This window comes from Capronia epimyces, assembly GCF_000585565.1.
Source record: "Capronia epimyces CBS 606.96 chromosome Unknown aczIQ-supercont1.6, whole genome shotgun sequence".
NCBI lineage: Eukaryota > Fungi > Ascomycota > Eurotiomycetes > Chaetothyriales > Herpotrichiellaceae > Capronia > Capronia epimyces.
Genome location: NW_006912909.1, coordinates 1,800,725 through 1,821,725, shown reverse-complemented (window position 1 = coordinate 1,821,725; position 21,001 = coordinate 1,800,725). Strand labels below are relative to the sequence as shown.

Here is a 21,001-nt window from a genome sequence, read left to right as displayed (position 1 = left end):
AGTCGATATTAATTTACGAGGACACGCATATCATGATTTATTTTGTCGGTTTCTTTGAGACTTGTATTCTTCGCTGGCCGTCGCCGGTTATGGCCGGATCCCGGACACTCAGTATCAATGCCCACTGCCCAGGTCAACTGGGGTAGAAGTCATGGGACTGTAGTTGGCTGCTTTTAAATTTTGGCCTTGTCTGCAATCAGGCTGTAGTTCCTGGGATAGCTTTCCAACCTCTCTTTCTTCATCTCGCCTATGTTTTTGAAGCCAGCAGTGAGCATGGAAATGTCGAATTCGGCGAGCAAGCTCTTCATGACATGCCGAACGCCTTCTTCGCCCATAATGCTAGAACACCGGGTAAGAATGCATCGATTAGCCAGCTGTTGCTTCGAGACGTTGACCTTTACGCTGGGAATGATTTCGATCTTGATCTTGATCTTGATCACACACTCACCTCAGTCCATATATCCACATCCTACCTACCCAGACGAACTTGGCGCCCAAACACAGAGCCTTGAACACATCCGAGGCCCCACGGATGCCCGAGTCGTACATGACGGTGATGTTCTCGCCGATTCCGGCGTTGATGATGTTTTCCAGGGCGTCGAGGCTGGCAATTGCCCCGTCGACCTGACGGCCTGCGTGATTGGAGACCACGATGCCATCGCAGCCTAGGTCGACGCAGTGCTGGGCGTCTGCGGTCGATTGGATGCTGGCGAACCCGAAAGCAAGAGCAGCAGTCAATAACTATTTGAGAGGCCCGTGGGGGATGGGTAATGGCACATGATGATATATGCATCTGCGCCGGGAGAGAGGAACTCACCCTTTGATGCAGAAGGGCTTGCCACCGCTCAGGTCTTTCCACGTCTTGATCAGCCAAGGGATCTTTTCCCAGCTGAACGCTCGGCCGTGCCAGACGTTGTCGATCCACATGGCACCGGCTTGTTCAGGCTGGGTATTGGGGTCGATCCGGGCCTCTCGCAGCCGCTGCTGGAACACGGGGTCCGAGAGACCCAAATCGGCGCCAATGCCGCGGTAGAAGGCATAGTTGGACGTTGCGATGTCGTCGTGGCGCCATCCAAGTTGCCAGGTATCCTGACGAGGAAGAGCTGGTCAGCAGGACTGCGCTGACCGCAAAGATATGAGATTGAAACCGTAAACTGTGTGAAGCGTTCTTACCGTCGTGAGGATGCAAGCTGTGAAGCCGGCCGCCGCCGCTCTCTTCAGAAGGGACACGGCCAATTCGTCGTCGTGAGGCAGATACAGCTGGAAGAAGCGGACAGGCTCGTCGTTGGCTGCTCCCTCGACCTGGACGGCGTCCTCGAACCGTCTCCCTTGGTCATTGGCCGCGGCGACGTCTTCGATCGTGCTGGAACCCGCTGTGCTCAGGCCGTACGGCAGCCGCAGCTCCCCAGCGACTTTGGCCACGGCGAGTTCGCCTCTCGGGTGATAGATCTTGTTGATGCCGATGGGAGCAAAGCCAATGGGCGCCGAGACCTTGTGCCCGAACAGTGTCGTCGTCGTGTCTCGTTCGTTGACGTCAACGAGTTGTTGGGGGATCAGCCGGTGGCGGTAGAAGGCTTGCCGGTTGGCCAGGTGAGCTGGAACGCAAAGTAGGTCAGCATTAAAGAAGGGCCGTGGGCCGAAGCCGTCGAAGGTGGGAGATTCTTCGCCTCGTACTCCAGCCTTGTCCAGCGTTGGATTGTGCGTACAGCCGCCCGTTGATGGACAGCGACTCTTCGGCCCGGGCTTCCAGCTTGTCCGGCCTGGTGTTGAAAGGTGCATCTGGCGAGGTCGAGCGAGTCAGTCATGTACATGTGTCGAAGTGTCCTCTGGAAAGACTTCTCTCTCACTCTTGTTCTCGTTCAGCTGCCAGAAGGAATTACGCTGTTCTTGCTGCCAATGCGGCGTGGACCGGTGGTGCAACTTGGGGATTCTTGGGTCACTCATGTTTCGGAGAGTCAGGTTTTTACCAATCAAAGGGAAGAATGGAGGAGAAGGGGGTATGGACTACAAGCACAGTATCACAAATAGCTAGGAAGTGAATCTGGTCAAGATCGAAGCTTCATTTACCGTCAAACATTATTTCGATCTTTTTATTAGATGAGTGGAAATCAGAGGGTTCGAGGTTGTCGAGACATCCGCCGCGACCCCTGGCAGCATGACGTGTTGATGATAGGGATCAGTGATGAATGATGATGATGTTGTGGTGTTTGGTAAATGTTTGGCCGAGTGTTCTCCACATGCTGTCCCAGCGTCTCTATCATAGATGGGCAAAACCTCTCCGGAAGAGGAGTCGACGTACTATACAACAGTTCAGCAGGGGGTGGTCAGATGTATTTGGTTTTCCGGGAAGCTGTCGATGAGCGGGACAGACCTCGTTGTTGGACGACAAAGCAACCTACACTACACTGTAGGTAGCCCGCTGGCGCCTGCGCCTGCGCCTACGTAGCCAGTGTGAAAAACTTGCCCAAACAAGGGAGGTTTCATTCATCATTCGCGGTCCCTCATACTGATATGGAGTTGCTTCCTCCGCTCCGTCTTCTCGGTTCCTTGGTATATCTCCATTTTGCACCTTGCCGCGCCTGTCGAAGGCCGTTGTTGGCGCACGCCTTCGCCTTGCCTTGCCTGCGCCAATCAAGCTGCGTGTGGCTCTACCGTCTCTACCTTTGTTAAGACCGGCGTCCTTGTGAGCTTATGGATCGCCTTGTCCGATCTACAACCGGCTACCACGTGTGAAATCCATTGACCAGCACTGTTCAAGTCAATGTTGCCCAGGAACGTCCCATCACCTGCTCGACTAGTATTGCCCACGAATTGAGATGGCCCGCAACATTCCGCCATCATGGGCACCTTAAAAGCTCTGCAAACTGCCTTCGGGGCTGGCTTTTCTACTGACCCTTCGACCGCCCCCCATAGCCCCGTCGGACAGATCTGGCTGCACACCATGTTCACCAAGATTGGAAACTTTTTGGCAGTCGGATTGTTGTCGTACGACGCCGCGGCTCAGTGCTTACAAGCCAACAACAGCAAACCTGTTGACCTCAGCTGGCATCCTCCTAACAAGACCAGCATCAACAATCTCAGCGACGTCGTCAACGGAACCGGTGTCAATGGGTTTGTTTTCAACACGTCGGACACCCCAGTCACCTCCGGTTATGGGACATACAATTGGTGCAATATGCCCCATGTCAGGAAGCAGGAATATGTGGTTCCTCCCAAAGAGTACAAGCTGGAATACGTGGAATTGGTATTATTTAATACTCGTGCTTTCTTGTACCCCTGATGCCATAGGGGCTCGACTGGAGCTGAGGCTAACCACAGAGACAAGATCCACCGCCATCACAAGCGTACACCCTATGCGCACAACACTTTCCCTCACGAGACTTATCCTTGGTACTGTGATGACGAGGCTCTGTTCTACTACGGCGCCCCAAGACCAGACGGCCACTCCGCGCAAATCAATTGGCAGGTCTACACGTCGGACGCCAATCCCCTGGCGCCTGAAGGGTTCAATGGGACCTGCCAGTTCCCCCAGATCACCGCTGGGGGGCTGAACGACTCCCGCCAACACGGGACGGATCTGTTCGGGGTGTACCATGACCTGCTGAGTTTTTTGCCGGACACGTATGACTCGCAGAAGATCCAGTATCGAGTAACCAACAATGTGATAACATCACAGGTCGCGGGCCAGATCGTCAAGGGCCAGTACCCCGGCCCGTTCACCGACAAGCCTGTCAGTGTGGCGATCCAGCCTGCATCTGTCGACTCCCTCGAGCCTGCATACACGTGTGGCGCTGCCAGCGATTTGTTCGCCAGCTACGGCGTGGGCAGCGACGCAACTAACTGGACACTACATCTGAACGAGTCGGCTGCACTGTTTGCGAGACTTGACTCGATCTCGGGGGTCAATACCACCAATTTGGACTGGAAGATTTCATTCGATCACTATTTTGACAATCTATCTGCGCGGCTGTGCCACCAGAAACCGCTGCCTTGCCAGGCCGGTAACTCGAGCAACTGTGTCGTACAAACCGACGCCGACGCCGTGTTCCGCAGGGGTGAGTACGAGTACAGCTTCATTTACCGCGATTCGCCGCAGTCGCTCGCCGCCAGCGCTGCCTCCTTTGGAATATGGATGGCGGAACTTGCGAGCAACCTTCGCGGCGCAATGGGTGCTGACAACACAACTAAAAGCCCCGCACTGTACCGGCATAACATTGCCCACGACGGCAGCCTGTCCCGACTGCTAAGTATTCTCCAGGTCGATTCTATGGTTTGGCCTGGGATGGGGTCAGAAGTCGTCTTCGAACTCTACTCGCGCGAAGGCTGCTATTTTCTACGTGTACTCTGGGGCGGCAAAGTCCTGCGAAGTTCGAACCCGAGTCTCGGCCGCATGGATTTGATTCCTGTCCAGGTGTTCCTGGATTATGTAGATGGCTTGGTTGGGGTCAAGGCGGCGAAGATACCAGGGTTGTGCGAGGGAAGGGAGTAGCACAGTGTAAAGCCGTGCAGAAGTCGTCGAGGATTGCTGATTGAGTTCCATCACTGGCGAGACAAGGCTGGATATTGAACCGGTTGGCCCAACATTTCGTCCATGTCAAGCATATACTGTGCACCAATAAGTTCTAAGTGAGTCTGGCTTGTTAATAACGTTGGGTCGGAGTCGTTGTTCATAATTTTTCAATTCCACAGTTCCATGGCCCAGGAAAAACAATGAGAATCTTGGGCTGTCACAGCTGCCCAAGGTCTCGTTGATGCGGCAGTCTACTGTGTAATTCACGACGTCAACGAAACCCGAGGCTTGTGGTCTCCTCTCCATTCACCCCCCTCTAGAAGCCAGCAACCTCGAACTACGAGCCCAAGTCCTTCGCAGCCCTGCCGCCTCGAAGTGCCTCCTTTCAGACTTGTCCCAACACACTACGTATTTGAGCATGTGAAATTAGGTGAACGCACACTGCAATCCCAGCTCTTCGGCCACAACCACAACCATGGCGGAGGTCGGCGGTCAGAAGCTGGATATCGTTATTGTGGGTGCAGGCCTTGCAGGATTAGCAGCCGCTATCTCGTGCGCACTTGGAAATCACAATGTTTGTGTTCTCGAAGCTGCAAAAGAGCTGGCGGAAATCGGGGCTGGACTACAAATCACGCCCAATGCTTCGAGACTGTTCCGAGACTGGGGGCTGGGCAACGAGATTGAGACGATCGCCGCAGAACCCACGCTCCTTGCCGTGCACAGGTACAGCGATGGCAAAATATTGGCTGAGGAGAAGGAGTTCAACGAAAAGATGCGACGGAAGTACGGATCTCCATTCATCGACGTGCACCGTGTCGACTTGCAGAGGATTATGTACAACAAGGCCAAAACGCTGGGCGTCACGGTGGAGCTGAACTGCCGGGTTTCTTCGATCGGTAGGAGTCCGACGGGACCGGAAGTCACCCTCGAGTCTGGTCGAAAACTACACGGAGACCTGGTGGTCGGGGCGGACGGGCTTTGGTCCAAGTGCAGGGAATGTCTGCTGGACAGGGCCGACAAGCCTCTACCGACGGGTGACCTGGCCTATCGCATTGTCCTGGAGCTGGACAAGATCACCGACCCGGAGTTGAGGCGATGGGTTGCCAACCCGCAGGTCCATTTCTGGATAGGCCCGCACGCACATGCGGTGGCATACTCGCTCCGGGCGGGGACCATGTGCAACATTGTCCTGCTCTGTCCCGACGACCTACCAAGTGGGCTGTCCAAGACGAAGGGATCGGTCAGCGAGATGAAACGCCTCTTCTCCGGTTGGGACCCCATCCTGACCCGCTTCCTGGACCAGGTCGACGAGGTCGACAAGTGGAAACTCATGCACCGTGAAGAGCTCGAGTCATGGACCAACCCGCGTAAGGATCTCCTCCTGATCGGGGACTCGTGCCACCCTATGCTTCCTTATCTCGCACAAGGCGCCAACTCATCGGTCGAGGACGGTGGAGTGCTCGGCAGATTGCTCTCGTACGTGAAGTCCAAGGACCAGATTCCCTGGGCGATCCGTCTGTATGAGGACTTGCGTAAATCCCGCAGCGAGATAATTGCCCGCGAGACGTTTCGCCAGCGAGACGCTTTCCATATGCCTGATGGCGAGGCTCAGCGAGTCAGGGATAGCCTCTTCGCTTCGCAGTTGGGCAAAGAGATCTCTGTCAAATTCCCCAGTCGTTGGTATGTGACGTGACGGTTGCCCCCTTTCCTTTCCAGGCACTGCAGCTTTGTGCAGCTTTACTGACGCCTCGGGAAGGACTTGCCCGGAATTCCAGCCATGGCTGTATGGGTACGATGCTTACCATGAAGCCGATGAAGCGGTCAAATCGCAACCTTTCCAAGCAGAAGCAGAAGTGTGTCGAAGAAGTTGACCCCCATTCCATTTCTGGGTCTCACTGTTCGCAGAAGTGGTTCGGGGTGGTCCAAGTAGGTGCAGAGGAGATGACAGGGACGTCGTAGGAGCTCTGATGCCCTCGACACTTGCCGGAGGGAGGATTTGTCGTCGCGGCTGTTTGTGGTAGCGATGGTGACGGGGTTGTCGCCCAGACCTGACCCCGCGATGTGGCCAGCCTTGCACCACACCGCGCGCTTATAGGGCTAAGGAGGCTAAGGCAGCTAGGGTGACAGGCGAGAACAGGTAGGATGAGCGAACCTGAGAGGAATGTTACAGTATACCGAATAATCGTTATGGAGTACTAAATACTACTCTGGAGTGAGATGTCTCTGCTCGTCCCACCACTCCCTCCACCGCATGTCATTGCCCACTCACAGCTCTGGGGGCACCATGGGCCTAAGGAGCCGGGGTTCCAGGTTCCAGATTCCATCAGGGAGGCAATGGAGGTGCCGCCTCTTCACCCTCTTCGCCTCCACGCGTTGTTTGCTCCATAAGGATTTTATCCGGTGGCCAGCGTCATGTGGCGGCCGCCTGGCCAATACGCAGCCAGGACACTCGCTCAACATGGTTATGCGGCTAAATTCCCTGGTGCATGTTTTCCAATGGGTTTTATAGAACCACGGTGGTGAATGCAGAGTTTGGGGGTTTCCGGCTGTCCCATTTCCTTTATATTCCATGTCCTATTCTTTGCAATCCGACATCGACATCGACATTGACAACACGTCTCCCTGAGCACCTCGACCTCGAGCATCGTCCAGTCCTTCAGCTCCGTTGCGCCGGACCGCCTCACTCCTCAATCACCTGACATCAACAGCCACCGCCGCCGCCGCCACCACCACCGCTATGGCACCTGCTGTCAACACTGTCACCCTGGCCTCAGGCCACAAGATGCCATTGGTCGGATTCGGGCTGTGGAAAGTGCCCGCCGACAAGGCGGCCGACACCGTCTACAATGTAAGTTTGTCTGGCAATGTCGTGAACAATTTCAAAGAGTCCAAAAAGAAAAAGGCCACCTCGACATTCTTTTATCAACCCACAGAAGAAGAAGAAGAAGAAAAGTTGAGCCTTGGTCTTGTGTGGGGGAGGGGCGATAGCGAGCCCTCGCAACCCTGGCGCAAGGCTTTGTGTTTGGTCATACTGGGCGCAACGTACTCGGACTCGTACTGACTGACCCTTGTGGCCGCCTCTAGGCCATCAAAGCCGGTTACCGTCTGTTCGACGGAGCGTACGATTACCAGAACGAGCATGAAGCCGGGAAGGGCATCAAACGGGCCATTGATGAAGGCTTGGTCAAGCGAGAGGAGATCTTCGTCACCACCAAGCTCTGGAACAACTACCATCGCAAAGACCATGCGTTGGCCATGGCCAAGGCCCAGAACGAAGCCTGGGGACTGGGCTATATCGACCTGTATCTGATCCATTTCCCCATCGCCTTGCCATACATCGAGCCAGAGAAGCTCCGGTATCCGGTATGTTGTTTGGTTTCCGCTGGTTCCCCTTTCCGAAGTCGCCTCGTCATCATTTTTCCTGGTTCCCCCTTCCGAAGTCTCCTCGTCCATCATTTTCCTATTTTTACTTGGTGGGGACTTCAAGCCGATCTGATCGTCGTGTGCCTTTTCTAGGGTTGGTGGCTAGATGCCGAGCAAACGCAGATTGAACGGGCCAACGTCCCTATCAAAGAGACGTGGGAAGCGCTGGAAGAAGTGGTCGACTCGGGCATCGCCAAGTCGATCGGCATCTCCAACGCGCAGGCCCAGACCATCTACGACATCCAGACGTACGCACGCCACCCCATCTCCAGCCTCCAGGTCGAGCACCACCCGTACCTGGTGCAGCCGGACCTGGTCGAGCTCGCCCACGAAGAGAACATCGTCATCACCGCCTATTCTTCCTTCGGGCCCCAGAGCTTCCTCGAGCTTCCTCCCGCGTTCCGCAAGCGCCCGGAAACCGTGCCGCTGCTGTTCGATGTCGACGTGGTCAAGAAGGCCGCCGACCGTACCGGCAAGTCCCCCGCCCAGGTCCTGCTCCGCTGGGCCACGCAGCGAAACATCGCCGTCATCCCCAAATCCAACAACGTCGGCCGGCTCCAGCAGAACCTCGAGGCCACCGGCTTCGACCTGACCGACGACGAGATCAAGGCCATCAGCGCCCTCGACAAGGGCCTGCGCTTCAACGACCCGGGCTTCTATCTCGACAAGCCGCTGCGCATCTTTGCCTAGGCGTGGGAGACCTTAGCATCTATAACTATCTACTTCCCATCTTTGCCTAGGCGTGGGAGAGGGGAGACGTTAGCATCAAGCGTAGGAGAGGGGAGACGTTAGCATCTATATCTATCTCCTCCGTACCTCGACCCACTCGTCTATTCTAGCTTGTTGGAGGCGAGATGTAAAAATGAAAATATGAATCGATGAACACCAATCCAGACGTCAGATGTGTCGGTGTTTCTGTGCCGAGACTGCTTCGAGACCGAACACGAATCTGTATGTAGCAGTGTGCATAGGACATGCATGATCTAACATTTATCCCAAGTTTGGTTGTGATTTAGCCAGAGTTCTAGACTCTAGACTCTAGACTCTAGGCTCGAATGAATGTCAGGATCGCTGAACCATCAGAGGGGATGAGACTACATGCCGAATCGTAGAGGACAAAGTACAGAGTACAGAGTCGTGGCAGGCAACCCCTCTCGTACGCCAACGACGTGGTACTATTAATGCTTCCTAACTCCAAGTTCCAGATCCGGTGTTATGCAAGAATGTCTCTTTCCAAGACACTGTTAGGTGACTGTCGTCTCGTCACCGGAGCTCGACCGACGGAAACCACTTCTTCAGCCCGACTCTTTCCTTGCAATTGACCTCGGCGCATCCACAAACACAGAACCTCCCGCCACGCGGCCCAGGTGTACTGATCGGATTGCCTCCCTCGGCGCCTGGACATTCACTTCGATCAACTAAGCCGCGGAGCGAGGTGCCCTCCGGAACCATCCTGAGTGCCTGGTAGGGCTGCGAGCCTGGATCGTAGTATAGCCCGTCGATTTCGCCCGTGAGTCGGTTCAAGGCAATGTAGTAGAACCCGGAGATGGTCAGGCCCCATGACGTGCTGCCGTGACCGTTCGCCGTAGGGGACGAGCCGATGTTGGTGGCTGTGGGCGACATCGTAGTGACTATCCTCGTAGTCGGTGTAGCATTGGAAGACGAAGCGCTTCCTGCCGTCCCAGCAGGTGTGACGAAACACCGTTCCTTCCAACGCATCAGAATCCATTCCCGCCCCAGTTTCTCTTCAATCCATTTGGCACTGCCCAAGCTGCGGGCCATGACTTCGTCATCTTCTGCTTCTCTACTTTCGTCCGTTTCCATTGCCATTGCCCCGGTGTCCTCGGTGTTCGACGTTGTTTCGGTTTCCGTCTGCTCTGTCGCTGGACTGGAAATGCCCGGCAGTACTTGCGTATCTTTATTTTCCCCTTCAGCACCGGCAGCTTTTCGAAATGCTTCCCAGAGACGACTGTCATGTTGATATTCACCCCTTCTCTTGCCGCGCAGCCGTCTCACCTTTTCAATTTCTTTCCTGAAAGGCCCGAGACGAGCCCAATACCGCGCGTCTGTATCCAAGCCCCCCACCCGGTACGGGCGTCCTTCTCCCTCGGTTTCCAGCGGTTGTTGTCGAAAGTCAATAATCTCCCCGGTGAAGAATGAGGACATGCTCGTGGTGGCAGTATGCGGTTGGGGGAGAGGCTGGTGAGAAGATGAGAGTTTCTCGGGCATATGGCTAGCCGACATTGTGCCTGTAAGCGTCATGGTATTCCAGTCAACCGAGTGAATGGTTACTTGAACTGGCCAATGGTCGGATTCCAGGCCTTGAGTGGAAGGCTGAGCAGGGTGGGATGTTAGTGGAAGCGTCGAGAGTTGGGAGGACCCCCATGAGGACCCCCATAGTGCACTGCCGTCTTGTAAGAGATCAGGGAGGTAGCGCTCTGCGCTGACCAGCAACCCCGACGGGACACGTTCAGGATCAGCAGTGCCGCTGCCCGTTTCCACCTCCCGTCTTCGCGCGAAAGTCCGACGAAGTAAATCTCGCTGTCTCTCCCGGCGAAGATTGGACGCCCATGTCGCCGTGCTGCGCGCCGGTTCTCTTTCGGTTGACTGTAGACCGTGCCAAACCATTCCTGGCTCCAGCCATGAACTGTATTGTGGGATAGGGAGGCTGTTGACGTGCATAGGGAGATCGCTAGGTATATTGGCTTCTTCAGATTCGTATAAAGAGTCCAGTTCGAGTTCCTTGGCTAGTTCTAAGCCACCCTCCACCCCAGTATGTCGTAATTGTGAGAGATATCGGATCGTGTTTCTCACGCGAGCAAAGGCATCGGACTTCTTACATTCCGCTCGCGTTGTCGACCGAGAAATAAATTCAAATTCTCGGTGATCGCGTTCGGTATGTAATCGCACGTGTTCCACATGCCGCCTTAGTCGCTCGTGTTGGTTCTGGTTGGAAACCCCTGACGGAATGGATGTTCTGCCGGCTCTGTCGACGGCGGCAGCTTCTTCATTCCAATAGGCTCGAAGGGCGCTAACTGTTGGCACCGCACCCAAGTCCGATCTCATTGAAGCAGTCCTTGCTGACACCGCATCCAAGTCCGATCTCAAAGCACTCCTTGCTGAGCGATAATTTTGCAATGCTCTTTCGAGTCGTTGAAGATCTCGTCTCGCGTTCATGTCAGTTTCGGGAGCAGCGGTGCTCATACCCTCCATGTCTTCGTCGCTGTCCTCACTCGAATTCAAATCGTGCAGATCACGACCTGGAGGGGGCGCTGTAACAGCCCAGTCGTAGAGGCTCTGTCTAACAGGGCCGTTGCCGGTGGTGGCATATCGTTGCCGTCTTCCTTCTCCTTCTGATCTGGGGGCGCCCGTCCGTATTCGTGATGGCTGGCTCTGCATGACATCCCTCCTTTGATTCCTCTCTGTCCAGGCTTCTAGTGTAGGTCCTGCGAGATGACTCCTCGGCACTTGGACGTCTTCGCCGGCTTGTAAGATTCTTAGCTCTTCCGGGTCGATCTCTCTAACAGTGGCCGGGTGACTAGCCCGTGGGGCCCCGAGTTCCATGAAGGGTCGAGGACTGGGGTTATCTGGGAGATCTGTCCGAGTTCGCTCTGCGCGCTGATCGGACGTATCCACGGTGATCGGAGTCAGGGTGGAAGCAAGGTCAAGGACGGGGCTGGAGATGGCTTCTTCAAGTTGGCGCAGGTAGAGGTTCTCGGTTAGCGAGCCGACAACTCCAGTAGCTGTAGAGGCGGGAGGGGTTGTTGGACGGGTAGCCTGTGAGATAGCAAGTGAGTTAGATGCTCAAACCCCCGAACAGAGAAGTGAGATGGCGGGAACTATTGATGAATGGCCTGGTCAAGTGCTAGTGTTGCGAAGAGGATGCCGCACTTTTCTGACATCGACGCCTTCTTGAAGCAGCCCGTCGTTTGTCAGTTGCAAGCAGTGTCCTCTCCGTCCGACTGTATCATTGACCAAGGTTGCGTGCGTGTGTGAAGAAGGGGCCTTACAGACGGCGAGTTTGCGGGCGGCATGGAGGTCGAGACAGCCTTAGAGCCGACTAGAAATGCGCTTGGTTTAGCTCCCCTCAGTCGAACGAACTGCACTCCACATCGAAGTGAAGTTCGTACAAGAGGAAACTCGTATGCGTATGCGACGTGCTGCCTGCTGACGGAACAGCCACAAGAGGAAGAGGAGGTGGTTTACGAGATTGGCATCTGAACTGACGAGGTGGCCCCGTTATTAATGAACAACTAATAATTGCAGTCAATTGCCCTTCCACCGACTGTCGCAATCCCACAGATCCCTGATCCCACATCCTGATCCTGATCCTCATTCGCTAAATGACGTCGCTGGCCTGAGGACGTCCTACCAGCATATCCTCTCCTCAACCATCTGTACCTCCTGGATAACAATGCTCGCTCGCTGGCGGTACAGTCTCGCTGCAGTTTATGCAGTGGTACTTCGAGAGAAATGTCCGCTGGACTCAAGTTTGGCATGGCGATTCTACAACGACCCGGTACGGGAGAGCTGTAAAACGACTACAACCCGACAACTACACAAAAGACTGAATATGAGGTAGCTTGTGGGGGACTAGAGAGCAGAAGAGAAGGATTCATACACATGGGACATGACACATTAACATCCAACGGCCGCTGTAGATGTCCACGGGTTGCAAGCAAGTCGTTCATAGACACCACTGACTCGGCACCTACACAAGATCCAGCCGCATTCTGCCGCCATTGACAGATTTGACTGCACATTACTCACCACCGATTGAAGGACTGTTCAGACCAATTCACTGCTCTCCGCTCACATGCAAAATCTCTGGGCTCTCAGATGGCTGCAGTAGAGGGTGGTGATGGTGGTACTGATACACATAGTGGTAGTGGTAGTGGCAGTAACTCGATAATCGGGAGTCTCCACTAGGCGCAGGCATCGTTCCCTCTAGGTGCCAAAGGGGCTCCCTTAGGCTCCTTAGGCCTCAGGTGCCTCTACTACCCCGGTTAATCATCCATAGTCGCCCTTTTCACTTTCGGAATCAATTACTGGACCCCCGACCTCGAATCTCGCGCCGTCTCACCCAAAGGTCAAATATCCTGCCAGCACTTCCCAAATGTGAGTCTGCCGCCTTACTGATACCCTTTGTCTCGCCTCTAACAAACTTCCCTCAGAATGGACGCGACCGATCCTCCCTTAAACTACTTCGCGCCAGAACTTTTTCACGACCAAGATGACGCGCCGCTCTTGCACGATGCGCTTCCCTGTATCTCGCAAGATATTGACATGACCATGGAAGAAGAAGCCGCCTTGTTCCATACAGGCGCGCTCAATCCTGATGGTTCCATAAACGATGAACACCATGTCAAGCAGGAGGACTTCGATAGCGCATACCCACCCTTAGACAGCACCATGCTGGCCGGCGAGCCGTCGATCGAGGACATGGCAACTGATGGGCTCCACGGTGAGGATGTCTCAACACAAGACTCCCCCGAATCTACCAAGCGTCGTTCCAAAGGCCCCGGGCGATCTAGAAAGCACGGATCTGATGGGCCTCCCAAATCACACGTACATTCGTCTAAGAATGAAGGACAACACACGGATCGAAGATTTCTTTGCTACCTCTGCAATAAGCTATTTACCCGGCGCCGCTCTGTGAGGGATCACATTTCGAAGATTCACAATACAAAGACCTGGGAGCCTTTGAGAAGTTTGGAAGTCATCGTCGACCCTATATCTGGTGAGCCAATCGAGTCTGTGGATGACATCGTTGCCAGAGGCCCGCCGCCCCCGCCGCCCAAAATGACCAAGGCTCAGAAGGCTGCTAAGGCCGCTAAGCGTGAAGCCGAGGAGGATGAGCAAGAGGAGCAAGAGGAGCAAGAAGAACAAGAGCCACAAGAGGACGAACAAGAACAGGACAACCACGATGAAGAACCTAAACAACATGACATTCCGAAAGTGCCTGCACCATTCCTCACGGAACCACCGCCCCTGTCCGCTGCCAAGAGCCTCAAAAGAGAATCATCTGTCGCGAGGTCGAGAGCATCCTCAACCGAGTCATTCGCTACCCCTCAACCAGTGGCAGGCAGAAAGCGACCAGCACCGGAAGATTCTAGTAGAAGCGCCTCCACCTCTGCTAAGAAGAAGGGAACGGCAAAGCTCAAGGGCTCCACGGCGCCTCATAAGAGATCCAAGCTCGGCGAGTCTGAACAGAGTGCCTCCAGGGCACGGTCACTTTATCGGTCCCCCAGTGCCACTCCGGCCTCAACACACCTGAAGCCGATACCATCTAAACTCAAGAATCAGACCTCTGCTGCTAGCGTTAGGTCATCTCCTACCCCAGCCTCCTCTCGCGGCGAGTCACTGGACATAGATTCCGCTTCCAGTTCGGTTGCCGACACCCCGACCAGCTCAAACGATGACGGCGATATCTTCTGTATTTGCCGTAAAGGGGACAACCATACCTGGATGATTGCTTGCGACGGTGGATGTGATGAGTGGTTTCATGGTAATTGTGTGAACATCCGAGAACGAGACGGCGAGCTCATCGACAAATACATCTGCCCATCCTGCACAAAGCCGGGATTGCAGACCACCTGGAAGCGCATGTGCAGACGAAAGGACTGCAGAAAGCCGGCAAGAGTGACGAGGGATCCTCCTAGTAAATACTGTTCTGACGATTGTGGACGCATGTTCTTTGTGGAGTTGATCCAGAGAAGCGACCCCCGAGCCCAGGCATCGAAGTGCGGACAGTATATCATCGAGCCGGAAAGGCCGAAGAAGGTCCGCAAGAAGTCAAAGAAGAAGCCTGAAACGCGAAGCAGGCTTCTAAAACTGGTTGCTAACCATGTCAATGCCGATGAAGGCGATCAGATGAGCATGGACAGTCGACTTGCGACACCTGCGTACAGCGATCCCGACGAGACAGAATATGAGACCGACAGCAGCGTCGACGACGACAAGCTCCCCAACAGAGGCGGTGCACTAAGGGCGGGTGAAATAAAAGCTCTCATTGAACAGTGCAAGACCGTCGAACAATGGAGATCGTTAGGAAGAAGGCCTGACACACCACCACGGGAGTCGGACATGCCAGATGCGAAAGCGGCACATTTCCAGTTCGACGACCTGGAGACTGCCAAACTGGCTCGCATCGAAGAGGAGAAACAACAGCTCAATGAACGCGATGCTATGCTTTCGGCACGAGAGACCTTGCTTGGCTTGGTCAAGGCACGATCTGCCACTATTACCGAAGAAGTTCGAAAGGCAAATCCCAAGATGAAAGACATCTGCGGATTCGATCCAAGAATGGCCTGGACTGATGAAGAATTTTTATCCTGGTACAACGGCAAGGGTGGCAAAGAGATTCTCGACGCTGGCCCTACGGCAAAGATCGGACCTCCAGAAGATGAAGACGACGATCTTCGCGACAAGAAGCCAAACGGTGTCAATGGAGCCCACGCCGCTGCGGATACCACAGGTGAAGAGGGTGGCGAAGTCGGTACTATGCCAAAGAAGGGCGGTGTATGCATCAAGAATCGCTGCCCACGACACCGGAACTGGGCCAAAGGACAACTGGCAGAGTTGAGGTTCGAACAAGATTTAGTGAGAAGGGCCTTGAACAAATTCGAGGCGCAGGAGAACCGGATCAAGGAAAGAGCAGTGGTGAGGGGCTGGGAGATGAGAGAGGGAGTCGGAACAGTTTGATGACCGACGGACGTTTCCTGCTGCACTCTCTGTATGGGGGTTCGGTGTTTGTGGCCTGTTTGGCCACCACCCGGCAGAAAGCGCTGGACTAAGACCGGGTCGGACTGGACGAGATGTCGGATGTCTGCTATTACGAACGGCGCACGAGAGCTGAAAATATGCTTCTGCCCAACAATGACGCAAGGCTGGAGGATTGCAACAACGAATCCCATGCTCCACCTTGAAGACAACAAGTGCTTTGAGTCTTCTTACTTGTACGCGTGGCATGAGCCGGAGCAGGGACCAAAAGTTCAACGAGCCGATTAGACATGAGCTCTTTGGGGGAGGGGGAAGGAAGTAAAGACGGAATGCTACCAAGTATCACTGTAAAGTATCACTGTAAACATTATGTCCAATACCCAGGGTCCTAGTGATCCAGCAACCTGAAGAAAGCAGGGTCGAAAGGGCTCGAGGACCTCGCAAGTATTATAGAATGCCTACCTATACCTAGGTAAGGCAGGTAGCACGAAAACGAAACCAATGTAGCAATACAAGACACCAGACACCACATACCATACGGAGCAAATTTCCGCCCGTCCTGTAGTGGACAGGAGGCGAGACAGGTCTGTAAAGACCAAGCACGGAAAGGGAGAAATGAGAAGAGGAAAAACAAACACAAACGGGAAACAGATACAATAGTTGAATCGGATTAAAAATAGAAATACAAATCCGGTCGGACACAGAAAATGGATTTTGGGCTCTCCCTCCATGTCAAGTAATGCTATGTGTACTCCGTATGATGTGATGGTTTATGCCATGGGCCTGGTGTTTGGTTTGTCGCTGAGCTCTCAGCCAGACCGAGACCAGGCCGGGTGCAGTGATCCCAGCAACACATGCAAGTCTTTGAGACAGTGGCAAAGCTCAAATGCGGTGTGGTGATCATGATGTGGCCGTGTGAGTGTCGCGATCATATGTGACCGTCAGGTTGCAAGCAATTCTTGCCATTTTCCCAGTCCCTCTCGTTACCAGCAAACTCGCAACTTGCAGAGGTCCGACAGCCTTAGGACCTTCCCCGCGCCTGTGAGCAGGGGGACACAAGCACAACGAAAAAGAGATCCCATACCGCCAGCTCATTCTGTGATTAACGCCTTACGAATTCCCATATTCTCTTGGGAGACATCCCATCTCAGTCCAATTCGCTTCCGCTTTACGAAGACACCTCGACGAAGCCGGGAGGGAAGAGAAGGCGCCCAGCCACGGCGATCGGGGCCTTCATGTCATCATTTGGATAATCCGGGACGCCACCTAAGCGCTCTCCTCGACATGTCGCAGGACGGGGTAGAGCTGCTCCTCTTCCGACCTCTCTTTCTCATGGTCGCCGGTTCCAGTCATGTCATGGTCAAGCTCGCCTCTTTCCTCAGGGGAATGCCGGCTGGCATTGCCATCCTCGTATTCCCCGCTTTGGAGCTTCTTCTTGATAAACTCACGCATCCACTCGATGAGACGCATGTTCTGAACCCAGACTTGTTCTTGATCGGCATCCCTCGGGTCGCTCTTGGGAGTAGCAGCCTCCGCAGCCAGCGCAGGGTCAATCACGCTTTCTTGAGGAGTAGCCTTGTTCTTGCCCTTGGCTTGCTCGTTCAAGGCGGAGGCAGGCGGGGTGACGGAACCGTCACTGACAGCATCCATCTCACCGCTGCCTTTGGCGGGGGCGGCTCGTTGAAGCATGCCACCACTGTAACGGCGACGATCTTCGCTCTCGTAGATACCACTGAGAGTAGCAGCATTGGCTGCAGCATAAGCCATGTCACTGGCACTTGATGGCAGGCTGGGATACATGGCATTACTGGTGGGTGCGGTGTGACCCTGCATAGGACTCTGGCCAGACGTGTAGCTCTGTGCAGACGAGGGAGGGGTGAGGCCTGGAGTGCTGGCATCGGCGGTGCTTGCAATGCTGGCTTGATGTTGAGACTGAAGGATGGCGCCTGGGTTGCTGTGTGTCGCAGTCGACGGGAGTTGATTTGCGCTCGGGGGGCTGTTGCTGGTGCGGTAGGCAACATAATTCGAGCCGGCTTGGGCGACACCGGCCGCACCGAGGTGAGTGTCGTTTTCATAGATGGTGGCTTGCATTTGCTCAAGAATCTGATCAATCGAGGTCAAGTCTTCCCTTGTCTTTGCGTTCCCCATTGGCGGCAGGCTGTAAGCTTGAATCGGGTCGGCCGCTTCATAGGCTCCACCAACGGAAACCGGCTGGTAGGCGGGAGCCGGGATGCTGGATGGAATGATTTGGGGCAGCTGCAGACCTTGTAGTTCGAAGAGGCGACGGCTGATGTTGTGAAAGTTGACCGGGTCAAGCTCTCGCCGCCTAACTTGGCCAAAGAAATGATCGAGAGCATCGTACCCACGCTTACGAGCCTCAAAATCATAAGGACCGTTAGTGGCAGTGTGGTAGTACGTCACCGGACCATAACCGGGGTGCTGCCCTGTCTGAGGATACATGTAAGTACACAAATCGAGCCGCTCGGACTGGACCATGGCACTTACGGGAACCGAGGGATGTGGTTGGTAGTATTGGTTAGGATGATGTTGACCGGTGTAATCTTGCGGCCCTGGCATAGCAGGAGCATAGTAGCTTTGGGCGACTTGTCCCGTCAGACCATGTCCGTAGTATGAGGCGTAGTCCCCACCTTGAGGCATGCCATTCTGGGATTGACGCTGTCCACCGTTAGATTCCATGTTAGGAGAGCGCATGATGACGCTGTCATCAGCGTGAGTCTTGACATGTTTCTTGAGATCCTGAGGCCGCTTGAAGGCCTTGCCACAGAACTCGCATTTGTGAGGCTTCAGAGGGACATGGACGCGGATATGGGACGTGATATGGTCGCGCTTGACGGTGGTGGTCCTGCACGTCCCCCAGGCGCAGGTCAAGTTGAGATTGTTGGTGGATTTGCGGCCGACGTGACGCTCGCAGACGTGTTCCTGATGAGAGGACGGTCAGTGGGATTGCAACATGCAGGCTACACACGGATGTGGAGGAGAGAGACTCACATAGAGGGCTTCCGGAGAGCTGCAGCGCTCGCCGCATCCTAGCCACTGGCACTGCAAATTCTCGCCGGCCGAGTTGACATTGGGCGCCGGCTGATTCTGGATCAGAGGTTGCGGGAGCTGGCCTTGCTGAAGCTGGCCTTGCTGGAGTTGACCTTGCTGTTGAATCACATCCTGGGGAACAGGAGGGTTGGGCGCCGCGGCGGTTGTAGTTGTGCCAGCGGTGCTGGTTTCGCCGAGATCAGACATTGTTGACTGCGGTGACTTGCCAAGCACGCGTTCAGGTCGCGGAGCCAAGAGATCGCAGAATCAACCTTGGCAACTCTTAAGCACGAGGACGAGGCTGCGGAGCGGAGATTCGACGATTCGAGAAGATCTCGTCAAATATGGCGTTGATGATGGTTGATGGAATGTGAAAGAAATTCAGCAAGGAGAAAGCAGTGAGAGGCGAGAAAAGGTAGTGCAGCAGAGCTTTCCGCGGGCGCGCTGCAGGTTCGGGGGGTGCACGACTGATGGCGCTGCTTAGACGCTGCGCACTCTCCTGGGACAACGATGAGATGGAGAGGCGGAAGGACAGGGAATGTTCGTGGCAGGGGTTTGGAAGAAGAGTCGACTACAGGAAGACAGAAGGGAGGCAGGGAGGCAGGCGAGGGAGACTACTTTTGTCGGAGGGCGATGGGATGGGCCTGGTCGGCTTTATCTGGCACATGCGGGAGATGGGAGGGGAGCGAACAGCGACAGCACTGGCAGTGCATCAGACAGAGTACGGAATGCTCTTCGGTGCTCCGTACTCGCAGCACATAATGCCACTAGGTAATTAGGTAGGCAAAAGAGCAGAGCGTGAGGGCTCGAGCGAACCTTTTGGTGGATGGATGGCACCCAGATGGCTGCGGGTGAGTGGACAGGGAGCAGCCCAAAGTGTCTAGTTAGGGGCGGCCAATACGGCGGCAGACTGGGAGCAACTCAGTTTGATGCCAGCCCGGCGCCAAGAGGGTTAGTCGTCAGCGGACTTGGCAATGATTCGTCTGCCAAGCCGCTACGGGGTACAGTTCCAAGCAAGGGAGGGGGAAGGTGCGACCGTGCCAGGCCAGACTCGGATGCAGCGCAAGTTGCGAGTCGCCAGTCACCAGTCACCAGTCAGCGGCCTCCAGGTGGGGCGCCTGTCCGTGTTTGGGAGAACGGAAGCGAATTTTTGTCGGTGGGTGAAGTGGGAAGGCAGAGCTGAAATAGGCATCAGTGATGCTCTGGATCTGGTGCGAGGAGGAGATGGTGGCGTGGTGGGCGTGGGCGTGGCGTCGCGTGTTCTTCACCTTCGCAGTCGCAGCGGAGGACATGGGCATTCATCCAACATCAGCTTAACAACCAGCCTTAGGAGCCCTCTGCGCGCAATAATGCTGGGCGCTGGGCGCTCCTCGGAAAATCTTGGAAAGGTCTTGGACTCTTGGGCTCTTGGGTCTTCTTGGAACTTCTTGGGAGCGGGACAAGAGAAATGGCCAAATGCCAATAATCCTAGCACTAATTACGGAGTACGGAGTTACGGCATACAGGGGAAAGACATGTAATTAGTGGCAATGGTGCCAAGCGGCCATTTGTTGTAGGTGGCAAATATTAATACCACACAAATTGTCCCTGTCGACTGGCATAATTTTTATGCCTCGCCGTCGACTACTACCTGCACGCCTGCATGTAGGCAGTAATCCAGTAATCCAGTAATCCATTGATGTCTTGATGTATGGTATCATTGCAAAATCTACTGTGGTACATTGGCAGTGATAGTGATTCCTTTTCAGTACCTAGTAGGCATGGTCAGTCTGTCGTCCCGTCCACAGCACAGAAGAATGTATTCGTAGAATTGTGCGCTGCTGCTGCGACTGCTGTGACGCCACCCTTTTTTCATTACTCAACAGAACAGTATCCGCACATCAAGAATGGACGATTGGATTATACTGTACAGAATCGAGGCTTAAACAAGTGGATGTTGAAGACGTCGGCGTTGATGGTCAAAGATATCACTCGGGCAAATCGCCGCCCAACAAACCCAGCAACTTTGTCGAAGAGCAGTATGTAGTAGTTATAAAGATCCCTTGGTACTAGGCGGTGGCTGCACCTTTCAGTAAGTGGGTGGGTAGGAGTTCTAAGTAATTAAATGCCGATGCCAATGATGCTGCCAATTCTCTTGGATCGTTGCCAATACAGGGCGGAATCTCTTGGACGGCGGAAAAGCTTGGAAATTGCGCGAGTGCAAGTACCTGCTAGCTACCTAACCTACATGTAGTCATGCTTGTGATGTCTGTCTTGGTTCTCTGCCTACATGTACAATACCTACTTGTACTTACATGT

At 54.6% G+C, this 21,001-nt stretch overlaps 7 protein-coding genes across 7 annotated transcripts; 4 read left to right on the top strand and 3 right to left on the bottom strand.

Annotated features, from left to right (window-relative positions):
• Window positions 1–173: 173 nt before the first annotated feature.
• A1O3_07542 (lactate 2-monooxygenase) lies at window positions 174–1,944 on the bottom strand (the record flags this gene model as incomplete). The annotated part of the gene is made up of 6 exons (XM_007737650.1): window positions 174–339; window positions 449–706; window positions 818–1,089; window positions 1,174–1,595; window positions 1,675–1,779; window positions 1,848–1,944. 6 exons carry the CDS (start codon window positions 1,942–1,944, stop codon window positions 174–176), a joined length of 1,320 nt encoding a protein of 439 aa, XP_007735840.1.
• An 895-nt stretch (window positions 1,945–2,839) lies between these two features.
• On the top strand, window positions 2,840–4,489 carry A1O3_07541 (uncharacterized protein; the record flags this gene model as incomplete). Its single annotated transcript, XM_007737649.1, has 2 exons — window positions 2,840–3,244; window positions 3,326–4,489. The coding sequence occupies 2 exons, from the start codon at window positions 2,840–2,842 to the stop codon at window positions 4,487–4,489; spliced, it is 1,569 nt and encodes a 522-aa protein (XP_007735839.1).
• Window positions 4,490–4,985: 496 nt separating this feature from the next.
• On the top strand, window positions 4,986–6,381 carry A1O3_07540 (salicylate hydroxylase; the record flags this gene model as incomplete). The annotated part of the gene is made up of 2 exons (XM_007737648.1): window positions 4,986–6,190; window positions 6,267–6,381. 2 exons carry the CDS (start codon window positions 4,986–4,988, stop codon window positions 6,379–6,381), a joined length of 1,320 nt encoding a protein of 439 aa, XP_007735838.1.
• Window positions 6,382–7,247: 866 nt separating this feature from the next.
• A1O3_07539 (oxidoreductase) lies at window positions 7,248–8,623 on the top strand (the record flags this gene model as incomplete). Its single annotated transcript, XM_007737647.1, has 3 exons — window positions 7,248–7,358; window positions 7,595–7,873; window positions 8,027–8,623. The coding sequence occupies 3 exons, from the start codon at window positions 7,248–7,250 to the stop codon at window positions 8,621–8,623; spliced, it is 987 nt and encodes a 328-aa protein (XP_007735837.1).
• A 573-nt stretch (window positions 8,624–9,196) lies between these two features.
• Window positions 9,197–11,497, bottom strand: A1O3_07538 (uncharacterized protein; the record flags this gene model as incomplete). The annotated part of the gene is made up of 1 exon (XM_007737646.1): window positions 9,197–11,497. The coding sequence occupies one exon, from the start codon at window positions 11,495–11,497 to the stop codon at window positions 9,197–9,199; it is 2,301 nt and encodes a 766-aa protein (XP_007735836.1).
• A 1,611-nt stretch (window positions 11,498–13,108) lies between these two features.
• A1O3_07537 (uncharacterized protein) lies at window positions 13,109–15,637 on the top strand (the record flags this gene model as incomplete). The annotated part of the gene is made up of 1 exon (XM_007737645.1): window positions 13,109–15,637. The coding sequence occupies one exon, from the start codon at window positions 13,109–13,111 to the stop codon at window positions 15,635–15,637; it is 2,529 nt and encodes an 842-aa protein (XP_007735835.1).
• A 1,284-nt stretch (window positions 15,638–16,921) lies between these two features.
• On the bottom strand, window positions 16,922–18,910 carry A1O3_07536 (uncharacterized protein; the record flags this gene model as incomplete). Its single annotated transcript, XM_007737644.1, has 3 exons — window positions 16,922–18,094; window positions 18,167–18,595; window positions 18,665–18,910. 3 exons carry the CDS (start codon window positions 18,908–18,910, stop codon window positions 16,922–16,924), a joined length of 1,848 nt encoding a protein of 615 aa, XP_007735834.1.
• Window positions 18,911–21,001: the final 2,091 nt, after the last annotated feature.